This window comes from Magallana gigas, chromosome 3 (assembly GCF_963853765.1).
Source record: "Magallana gigas chromosome 3, xbMagGiga1.1, whole genome shotgun sequence".
NCBI lineage: Eukaryota > Metazoa > Mollusca > Bivalvia > Ostreida > Ostreidae > Magallana > Magallana gigas.
Window position 1 is genome coordinate 35,001,585 of NC_088855.1, and position 11,619 is coordinate 35,013,203.

Below are 11,619 nucleotides of genomic sequence, written 5' to 3' on the forward strand. Positions count from 1 at the left end.
TTTGTTATCGTAGTTAGAAACATGTTGTATGATCTATATTTAAGCAGTTGTTTATGATAGGAGATGTTTGAGTTACTGTCAAATAAACATGTATAATATACAGATATACAATAATTGAATTTGCTTTTAAATAATATTATGCATGAACTGATAGCATGGGCGTTGTCTTTTCTTCGTTCTATAACAATATTTTTTGGAATATGTTTTCAAGAAATTAAATCAAATGTATGTCTATATACCTATAATGTATACATTTCATTGTTCTATGTCTACATTTCTTTCTCGATATAACTAAAACTCACCCTTAAAATATTATTTTTAACTACGTATTTTGTTTAATCGATATAGCAGATATCAAAAAGCTGATCAATTACAAAATACTGATTTAAAACTTGATGCAATGCAAAATATTTGCATAATTAAAACGACATAATAGTTTCGATGTTGATAAGACGATAAAAAGAATGACAATGTATACGTTATAACATAACAAGTGTAGGGCCCGATACGCTTTCGTAGAATAGGCACCTGTTCATATTCTAACTTTGCGTATAAAATTTAATTTTGCTCTAATCATCTAAGATGAGTTTGAAAGATTAAAGTTATAATAAGCTTAAAACTCTGTTTCACTCTTCATCATCCCAAACAGGCCAAATTCCTGTCAAGCCAACTTTATGATAGGATCTCAGGGCGTAAGGTTTAATTTTTTAATTATTTAACTATCGAATGCAGTTTAGATGCATTTATTTAGATACATATAAAATCATTTCAGCTTGCGCAACAGGTAGTTATGGCTGTAACTGTTCTGTACGGTGCTTAGGCAATACCTATGGTCAGGCATGTTACCATGTGTGTAACTGTTCTGCAGATAAATTTTGCGACCCTGTAAAAGGTTGCACATTCAATGGTAGTACAATAAAGCAAACAAAAGGTAATAATGTGTTCTAAAGATTTCACTTCCTCTGAACTTTTTCTAAAGGCGACCGATATAAAATGTTGGACTTAAATTGATCTTCAATGTTTGTAAACTGTGTCAATGCCTGCAAAACTATAGATAACAAAATATATTTTCCAAATGAATTTTAAAACTCGGTTGAATAGATTTTCAGTGAAGCACAGACTTATAATTAATTGCATTTGCTTATATTTAAAAATGTTTATATATGACAATGGATTGATATAATAGCGCCGACTTTTTTTCAAAATACAAATCAAGCAAATGCGTATGTTGTACTAAAAATATCATATCATTACCAAAAGAAGATATCTTTTTATTTTATTTAAAAAATATGTTTTGGATCGACAAAAAAGGAAGATATAAATTTACGTTTAGTGTTACATCATGATTTTAATACAAACTCAAATACATTTGAACCGCAATATGTAAAGCAAAAATAATATTTTTATAAATATATCATTTTTTATGTACATGTATTTCCAAATATAACATTTATAATCATTTACATCACACAGTTCTAGAAAAAAAAATTCAATCATTTACAAAATAATCAGTATCTTAATTAATTCTCATCTTATAATTAGACTCAAGACTAATCATTTTTGTATGGTAAATGTTGTCTTGATGAAATCATTATGATTTATTGTTTTATTACAGAGTTGCATAACACTACGCAATACCAGCTGAACGTTAGGAATAATAATTTAACTTTATCATATGCAAAGGGTGATGCATACCAATTGCTGAAAGTTGTCGGAATTACCATAGCCATACTACTGGTGCAAGGTGTTATATTCAACATGTTTTGCTTTTGTGTCTTATATAGGTAATAACTAAATTATCACGAGTAACTTATGCATATGTTTATAACAAAATAAAACTATAAACAGAAAGACTGATGCACGTTTATGTAATACCACAACCACTGTACGTATTCGTCGATATCTTCAGCTAATACAATACTGATGATTAAACAAACTGTAGACGGATCTCAGACGAAGTTTCCCTTAAAACAGGTAAACAAATTTTTAATTAGATTGCTACAAAATAATCAAATGATATAATAAAATAGTTTAAACATATAATTTAATAAGTTTATTTTGTGTTAAATTTTCCTTTTTAAAAATGTGATATGTGTTTTAAATTCTAGATGCAAAATCTAAAGAAAATGTACGTACATCTGGGACTGATGAAGAAAACAAAGATGTTTGTTCGTATCTAACAATAAGTGACAGGTCTGCAAGATCTTATGCAGATGTAAACTATGACGACGTGGAAGAGAGGGATAAGAGTCCTACTACACCAATGTGCAGCATAAAAGGAAAACTAGCAACGAATGTGACGCCAACAAATGTGACGACAAAAATGTGTCAGAGGGTTATATGAATCCTTGTGTGAAGACTGATCAGAAGGTGAAATCAGGCTGTCAACCATCCAGTGATTATGAGGAAATGAACTTCCCTACAAAAACCTAAACACTTACTCATACATTTTTGGTTAAATTTAAATGGTTCATATATTTGTTTTATTTATAAGGCAAGCAAAAAAATAAAAATTTTAATGAGTTAGCATAAAACTTTATAATTTTTTTCTTAAGCCTAATAATTCAGTGTAATCTAGTCATAATGTAATTATGAGTATTCTCAATCTATGTTTGTCAAAACGTTTTGGTCATTGATGCAATGCCTTGACTACCAATATTATGTGATTGAAAAAATGGCAGACTTTTTAACTAGAGAATATTAAAATATCTACTTATATCGTTTTTCACACACATGTAATGTAATTACATTCCAAATATTTTTGCATGCAAAGTGTGTGGAATTCGAAGCTACTTCAATTTAAGCACCATAAAGCAGACAGGGCACTCAAAGTTTAAATAAAGATTTTTATTAAACTCAATATGTTATGAGTCTATATCTTGAAAATAAATGATGATTAAATGATGATTCAATGCTTAAATGAGTTGTGATGATCTTGGTAATCCAAATTTCAAATACTTGTTAAAATATATTGAAGTTGTTGGGTGTTTCCTAACTTTGAACGCCAACAATGTCAAGGAATTGTATTATTTAAACAATTAAATGCGTTCTTCGGTGATTCATGCAGGATATAAAGTTGGTGACATTGCAGAAGAAACATATATACCCCGCGTTATATAGCGGATTACATAATGTTTTTGTATTGATCGCTACCTTTATAACCCACATGAATCATCAAAGAAAGCATTTTATTGTTTATATTTACATCTTTCTTTGAACAAATTAATTAACTTACCGTAAAAAGTAAGTAATTGTACATACTTTTTGTAAGTACCTTAGCTAAAAGAAAATGCCTATCTGATCGAATCATATGGGAAATCAAGAACAACTTCATATCTTGAAAACTGTAGGTGGAGTTATCCGTACAATAGGGGGAACCATGTATGCAATATTCTGCGAGAAAATGACTACGTTCAACAGCTGGTATTTTTTCCTAAATTATCAGAAATCAAAATCAAAGTAATAAGCATCTTGAAAACTGTAGGAGTAATCCGTACAATAGGGGTACCCTTTTGTCAGCCGCCCACCCTCCATTTTCAGCACTTCAATGACTCGATTTTTCTTTGGAAAAACCGGTTAAAAATCCTAATTCTACTTAAAAAAAAACCAATATTCTTTTAATTTAATGTATCTTGGACTAATTAGAGTAACTGCGTACATAAGCCATAATCTTAGTTTTTTAAGATGAGCACTTTAATATGTTTTGAATGTCTGAATTAATTGTTCCCTTTTATCGTTAAATTAACAATAGAACCAACTATCGATCATATCTCCGAGTGTTTTACAAGTAATAATGTAGTTAATTGAAAATATTGCTATTTTCATTTGACTTTTGTTTAAATTATGATGGAAAAGGGAAGTTCCGGTCGAAGTCAATTTTGTACGCGGATCGAGTTTCACCGATCAATTAAACATTTTTACATTTAATTAAAAATATTTCAGGTTAATAGGAACATTGGACCATAAAAAATCCAAAGAATTGCCTATTAGTTACACAGGATCTTACTGTTTGTAAGATATGATGATCTACGGTTGTGTTTTGACTGTATTTCTAGTACCTGTGCTTAGCAATGATGGGGGATGCCATGTGAACGACTGGTCAGTACTCTTATAAATACACAATGATAACGCATGGAACAGTTAAGGAGGCTAGGTGGTCATTATTTATATCAATTTTATAAATTAAACGTTAGATCTACTAAAAACTATTCTCTTAAAATAAATCATTTATGGTAATCTATCAAATAGAAATGAAAGATCTTCCTTGGTTTTATTTCGCATCTAACATTCCATCAATAATTATGTCAAAGGAATAGAAAACGTACGTCTTTTCCATGAAAACTTAACTTATAAATCTTGGAGATTTCTGTTCCTATTCTAATATATACTGTTTAAATAAAAATTCATTTCTGTGGTTTGACTTACGTTTTAAATATTTTTGATTTAACGGATTCAGCTGTATGTTTTAGGCATTTTATTTACAATTTGTACGAATTAATATGTACTTTTTGTAATAAACTGCTAAAATGAAGAGCAGAGCTTACCAGGAATAATACTTTCATCTTACTGTAAGGAAGAAATTAATTAAAATGAAACCATTTACATACCTATATATACTCATACAGACATACCCAGAGGGAGAAAGAAAGATACACAGAGAAAAAACAGAAAATATTTCAAATTATATTCACGTTTTCGTAAACTAATAATATTAATAATCCATAATACATTGGTGTACCATTTCTATTGTTACTTTGGCCACATTCGTGCCAACCCGACTTTATAATAGGGGCTCAGAGCTGTGAACGTAAGCAATGCTTACATAAACCTTATTAAATATTATCATACGTGCAAATAAATAATTTTTAAAAAAATGTTTGAATTGATTTCCACAACCTATGCATGGATATCTAAACATCTATTTTTATTTCAGCATGCGAGTCAGGTCGTTACGGTTGTAATTGTTCAAAATATTGTCCAGATAATACATATGGACAGGGGTGTTACCACGTTTGTAAGTGCTCTGATGACGAATTCTGTAATCACGTGACGGGTTGTACAAAGAAGAGTAGTGTTTTAACAGAGCCTACAGGTAAATAAACATCATTGTCACTCCAGAAAATTGCAACTTTATTGTCAAAAAGATTCGATTATTTTTTTTCACCTACAGTTCATTCAATTTTAATTACTATTTGTTTTAATACATAACGGTCGCTACATAATATCATATAATTCATCATTAAATATAAAGTAAATTTCACATATTTCATTGGTCAAACAACATTGTTTCCAAATTCTGGATATACAATAGATATACTAAGCTATCAAAATTAGTACATACGAACAGACTTTAAATTTAACAGTCAGAAAGAAAGACTAAACATTTTAACATTAAATAGCTAATAAGATACTGTTGTATGACTTTATTTCAACAGACAGACCCTCAGTTGATTTTTCTTCTGTTTCTCAATATAAGGAAGATGTATATGCGACTTCACAACAACAAATATTGGGTGGAAATCCTCTAAAGAACTTAACAATGTCCCTGGTTGTTTCATCTGTTATTGTCATTGTCTTTTGTACAATGTTTGTTTGTATTTTAATCAGGTAGGTTGTGAATGCAAATCTTGAAATGTTTTTCTTCGTACAATGACAAGTTGTTATTCTTCAAAATATTCATCCTTTTTTTAGATGAAAATACAACTTTTGCTAAGATATCTTTCATGCAATCTAACTACAAATCCATCATGATTTTGTGTTTGTTTCAGAGTAAGCAAATGCTACTACAAGCGTAAATATAGTAAGTAAAACGTAATAATTATTTTATTACATCTTGTAAAAAACCCACACAGAAGTGAAATTGCAAGTTGTAAGTAGAATCTTCGTAATTATTTTTAACCGGTGCTGTTTCATGCATAAGAATTCATTTTTACATCATCAAATGAATTTAACAAACTTATCAAAAGAGATTTAACAAACTTACAAGTATTCTGTCTTAAAAATATCTTATTAGTACCTATTTTTTCCTACTGACTTTTGTTTAAACGTACTTTTATCTTACATTTAGGTAAAATGTTAAATCAGTTGCAATCCAGCGCATCTAGAGCTGAAGACACGAACATATATTTTGACTACGAATTCGCTGATCCTCTGAATACTGAAACTAACATCTATGACCAGTCCAGCAGAGCGAGTTACGATATTCTCGTCCTGAGGAATCAGTCATCGAAAGTAAATATCTATGAATCAGATTGTTATTCTGATATCATACCACCGCGTTCAAAGCCAGATTATAAATGTTCGCCTATTAACTATGCAAACAAGGAGGTGGACTTTGAGTTAGAGCCAGAGTGCCTTTTGAATCTCTTCAAAGAGGAGGAAAAGGATGTATCACCTTGTCACTTATCAAATCTGGATAATGTGCAATCTGAGTTCATCAGTGAAACAAAACTTTAGATTTTGATGTTTTCAAAATAATTATGATACATTAATAAAATAAATGTCGACAATCTCTCTCTCTCTCTCTCTCTCTCTCTCTCTCACAGACACACACACACACACACACACACACACACACACAAAACAATATTCTGAATTGAAAAGTTAACTAAAGTTAGTATTTTAATTTTAAAATTAAATGCTATTGGTTATTGAGCATTGTTAGCCACTTCAATGGTTTTTTTTTCAATTTATCAAAATTTCCGTGTCATGTTTATGGATTGTCTCAAGCTGTTTTGCGTTGATATTTCTAACATTAGCAGTCAAATGGTTTGATGCAACACCACATATTACATTAGATCATTTAGTATAAATCCATGTGAGAGTAAAGATTTAATGGATATTTTTCTATACTATAATTCAACAATCTAATTCTGTGGAAACAATGCAGTCTAAGTGAACACGAAAATGCCTTACAAAAGCAAATTAAACATTCTTCAATCAATTTGTGGTGTTTTTTTATTTTGCTAAAAACCAATTACTGTGTGTGTTTCCTCTCTTTTTAAATTTTTCATTATTAAAATGTTATCCTCGTCCTGTATTGCAGTTTAGCAACTCTCATACACAAGTCTCAAATGAAATAGCATAAAGATTATGGATGGTATAGATGGTTGTTACGTGCACCATGTCCCGTTTATATTACGATTCTAAAAAATACAATACATGTATGTAGATGCATGATTTATAATCAACTGCATTTATTTTATGCTATTTTTAACACCGTCACATATGAAGAAGGAAATTCCGGAATAAATTACGCCGGTCACCGGCAATTCGCAGAAATTTTAATCATGATCAGCTGTTATTAAGCAGTCGATATGAAGTGAATATTACTATTGGGACTTAAAAGATTTCATACTTATCTCAAGATATGAGTTCACCTTGGTTAACTTTTATTGTTACTAGAATATGATTGTTCGATTTAGAATACTAGCTGTTCTTTCACTATATGTAAGTAATATCAATGGAGGATGTCATGTAAACGATTGGTAAGTAAATCTAATTGTATATGGTTATAATGCATCAAACACCGATGTGCCGATGAAATCAATAATTACTATAAATTCATGCTTTATATGTTTATTTCTAATGAACCTAAAATAAAGTATCAATTTCTTCTTCCCACTCATTTTGAAGTTTCATACAAACAAATGATGGTTACTATATTAACACCCCCTCCTGAGCCCGCTTACACAAGTAATTAAAATATTAAGATAAAACTTTTATAGGGGTTGTTTGTTTAAAGTTTTTAGGTGGGGAGTCATATACTTATAGTCATATATCCTTGGTCAGAAATCTTGGTTTTGATTTTGGAGTCTAACCAGCCCCCCCCCCCCCCAAAAATAGTTTTTACAACTAAAACAATATTTTAAATGGACTGTTAATGAATTATTATGCAACAAAGGAACATTTTAATCAAAATAATTTACACATGATCAGTACAATAATCTGGTATATACCTAATAAATATATATTTATGTTATGTATACACTGACTTAATTCATCATTGTTTCTTTAAAACAGACTGAAAGATAGCATTTGCATTAACTAAATAATTAATTCCTACATTGTTGTTGCCTAGGCCGCACTCATGTCAAGCCAACTTCAGAATAGGACCTCAAAGATGTGAACGTGAGCATACTCTTAGCATGAAGATCGTTATTTAGCATTAATAACAATTAACCATTTATAAACAGTATAGAACTTTGATTTAAATAAATTGTATAATGAGAAAAATACTGTATATGTTGGGAACTTTGATAATATACACAACACAATGTTTAGTTGTTTACATGTAACTGGGTATTGTTAATTACAGCCTGTGAGTCTGGTAGTTACGGCTGTAACTGTTCAGAACCGTGTCCCTATGGTACATACGGTCAGGGATGTTACCATGTTTGTGATTGTTCTAATGAACTATTCTGTGATCCAGTAGTAGGTTGTACCAACAACAGTAGGAATATAAATACAACAACAGGTAAATATAGTAAATACCAGTATAATCATTACGTCGTCGAAGAAAAAAATAAAATAAAACGCGTGAAACATGCTGAGAATACCAGAGGGAGCATCAACGTCTTAGGGTACTTTTGAGTGATATATGAATGGCTTTTCCCCGTGGCAATTTCAGTTCAAATCATAATTATGTAAAAGTGTTCGTTTGTTTATTTTTATTTTGTTTTGTGGGGTTTTTTTTATTTGTTTTTGATTTTGTTTGTTTTTTTATGGGGTGCACAACTCATAAAAATATAACTTGCAGTTATGCAGGTCATAAATTGAACAAGTGTAAATTTTTTATAGTTCAAAAATTAGCTGGTTTTTTATTTACTTTGTCAAAGAGTTGAATTTTGTAACTTCTAGTTTAAAACATGCCTCTAACGCCTTAAATATGAAAATTTCAATTTGAAACGGCTTATTTTCACTTTAAAAGTTTTAAAACAATCAAAGTATGATACATTCACTCGAGATCTACCATTGCTAGAATTCAGATTTAAAAAAAGCCTTTTGTTAAAGGTGAAGTTACATGTAATATAAATGATTTCTAACAGGTTTTTTAACCAACGTCATTGGAGAAATTCATAATTTAGCTATTTGAGATCGTATGCATTATCATTAATAAATATAATTAATGTGACGAATGGGTCAACAGTTTCTAAAACATTGGTTATGGTCTAAAAATCCCCCCTAAAGAAATTTTTTGAATTTAAAAAATCATATTCAATTAAATTTTACATAATTAACTTATTAAGTTAGTTTTCAAATTATTCTGCTTTTAATTTCTCCCGGGATGATTATTCAGAGAACGATTTGCTAATGAACAGAATTTAATTTTGTTTACTACCATAACAAAAAAAAAAAAGGAAGTAAAGTTTACTTTCTCTTGGTCTAAGCTGTTCTAGGCTGTAAACTAAATGTTACATTTTTCTACCTTAATTGGCAGAACGTGACCATTCTTTGTTAAAACTATGACTTAATTGATCCAAATTTGCTATTCTTTTTGAGGTTTCAGTTAATAGTGCTGTGTCATTCGCATACAATTGAAAACAAATTTTAAAGGCAAGGTTTTAGAGCGGTCAGTCCGTGAGACTGAAACTAATAGGATATATAGTGGTTTCTGGGTATATGAATCTTTATGTTTGAAAATGTTAAAAGTATTGATAAAGATATTTAATCTATAATAATTACGTGGATAATATACAATGTACCATCAATTCAGTCTGTCTTCAAGCGTTTGGAGGTTGCTTGTATGGTCTATTCTCTATAACATAACTACATGTATGACCATATGCTACATGTATGTAAGTTGTATCAAGAAAAGGCTTGAGTATACACAGCTAGTGTATAATATATTCAAATAATGAACCGTTTACAATCAAGCGAAGATGAAAAATTCCAACTATCAAAAGCAAATAACAAATAGAGAAGCTTTTAGATTCGACAGATTAACGTACTAATAATTTTTCGATTGATATCATTATTGTATTAGTTTACATAGGATTACAATGACTTCATCTTTTCTTCAGCAACAGAGTCGACACATTCGTCTGGAAATACCCTTTCTTCTTCTTCAAATACTGCCAACCAACAAAATACACACACGGGGTCCGGGGTTACTCCCCTAGAGAGCCTCACCACGTCTCTGATTGTGTCCATTATGACCGTCATCGTCTTCAGCACGATATGTGCCTGTATTCTCATCAGGTACACTCTATATATAGCGTTTTTACAAAGTTACAATCATTGTTATTCATGCTGTTTCTTATAGCTAAACGAATTATTATTGTTTTAGAATATATTTGTTGTTTTTGTTACCTATATCTGAATTGGTTTAATTTAAATATGGTTTTTTTTTTAAATTCTAGCGCCAGCAAACGGTTTTACAAGCGTGAATATCGTAAGTATTTATATATAGACGATGACAGTAACAAAATACTAGTTATACAGCTACAAAATGGCGCATGCAAAGAGAATCGAAATATAACGTTTATTTGTTTGTTTGTTATATTATAAAGTAAGATGTTATATCCATATTTATTATTTTGAAGGAAAACTTCAAAATCTTTGGCAATCCAACGAGTCTACAGCTGGGGATTCAAACATATACTCTGTGTACGATTACACTGACTCCTTTGTCGCTCCAAGCAGCACTCTCCCACCGATACTTGATAACAACATGTACGACCAGTCGGACCAGTCCAACACAGTCAGCTACAATATTCTCTCCCTCAGGAATTTCCCATCGACAATAAATGACTATGACGAGGACTGTAATTCAGTCATGCTACCACCTCGTTCTAAGTTCAGTGGTTGTGGAAATGAAAAAAGAGAGTTTGACTTCGATATAGAGCCAGAGTGCCTATTGAATCTGTTCAAAGAGGAGGAAGGCGATAAGGCACCTTGTCGCTCGTCTAATCCGGATATTATGCAATCCAAACTCGATGGGGAAAAAGGATCGTATCATAGTACGAAACTTTAGTTAGTATCTACGTGTCCATTGGTTTTTTGGGGAAATAGGACGGTTTTATTCTGCCAAAATATTATATAACATTGACAGATTAAAGATGAAATACATATACATGGCTTAAAGTTTATTAGGTTAAAAAAATTGTCGGGAAAACAGGAAGATTTGCATTATCAAATTGATATCTGAAATTCAAACGGAAGTGAACAACTTCATTTTTATTAATATTCTAATTCGTGTACAATTAAAAAATTATTTCAGCAGGTTCTGGAAATATTGTGGTGATTGAAAACTCTTGTTTTTGTTGGGTTTTTGCAAGCAAGGTCGTTTGTTTTATGAGAACCAGAGTATTTATTGTCAACACATAAAAATGTACTTGTAGCTCAATGAATTGATCATCAATTGGGACATATTGTATGGATAATTTTTTTTTATAATACCCGGTAATATACTTACGTTAATCTAAATGTAAAGGTATTGGTTTATAGTCTTGCACGCAAAAAAATAAATAAAAAATTGCGTCGCACGACTTCTACATATTCCTGTACAATCCATAGCATCCTCAACTCCCCTGGGGAGCATACGAGCAGAGCTGTCAAATTAGGTCGCTAATGCTTTACATTCACATAACCAGCTGTTTCATGTGCCAGGTTCCTATT

The 11,619-nt window shown here is 30.7% G+C and overlaps 2 protein-coding genes and 1 long non-coding RNA gene across 4 annotated transcripts in view; all 3 read left to right on the plus strand.

The window, feature by feature from the left end:
• LOC105322468 (protein draper) overlaps window positions 1-11,399 on the plus strand; it is a 41,508-nt gene extending 30,109 nt beyond the window's left edge. Inside the window, exons 5-7 of one of the 2 annotated variants that reach the window (XM_066079433.1) lie at window positions 10,023-10,200; window positions 10,362-10,393; window positions 10,545-11,399. In XM_066079433.1, the coding sequence (XP_065935505.1) occupies window positions 10,023-10,200; window positions 10,362-10,393; window positions 10,545-10,975 (641 nt within the window). In that variant the 3' untranslated portion in view covers window positions 10,976-11,399. The remainder of the gene's footprint in view (window positions 1-10,022; window positions 10,201-10,361; window positions 10,394-10,544) is intronic. The other variant, XM_066079432.1, reaches the window with a different exon arrangement.
• On the plus strand, window positions 4,762-6,574 carry LOC117681504 (uncharacterized). The gene is made up of 5 exons (XM_034446353.2): window positions 4,762-4,807; window positions 4,934-5,092; window positions 5,436-5,607; window positions 5,769-5,800; window positions 6,068-6,574. Exons 3-5 carry the CDS (start codon window positions 5,540-5,542, stop codon window positions 6,454-6,456), a joined length of 489 nt encoding a protein of 162 aa, XP_034302244.2. The 5' UTR covers window positions 4,762-4,807; window positions 4,934-5,092; window positions 5,436-5,539; the 3' UTR covers window positions 6,457-6,574.
• On the plus strand, window positions 7,067-8,452 carry LOC117681505 (uncharacterized). The gene is made up of 3 exons (XR_010711567.1): window positions 7,067-7,487; window positions 8,081-8,130; window positions 8,318-8,452. It is a non-coding gene; the product is annotated as an uncharacterized lncRNA (long non-coding RNA).
• Window positions 11,400-11,619: the final 220 nt, after the last annotated feature.

Coding starts and splice junctions, on each gene's coding strand:
- LOC117681504 (XM_034446353.2), top strand. CDS start 5,540: ATGTCCCTGGTTGTTTCATCTGTTATTGTCATTGTCTTTTGTACAATG. Junction 5,608..5,768: donor TTTGTTTGTATTTTAATCAG/GTAGGTTGTGAA, acceptor TGTTTGTTTCAG/AGTAAGCAAATGCTACTACA. Junction 5,801..6,067: donor CTACTACAAGCGTAAATATA/GTAAGTAAAACG, acceptor TCTTACATTTAG/GTAAAATGTTAAATCAGTTG.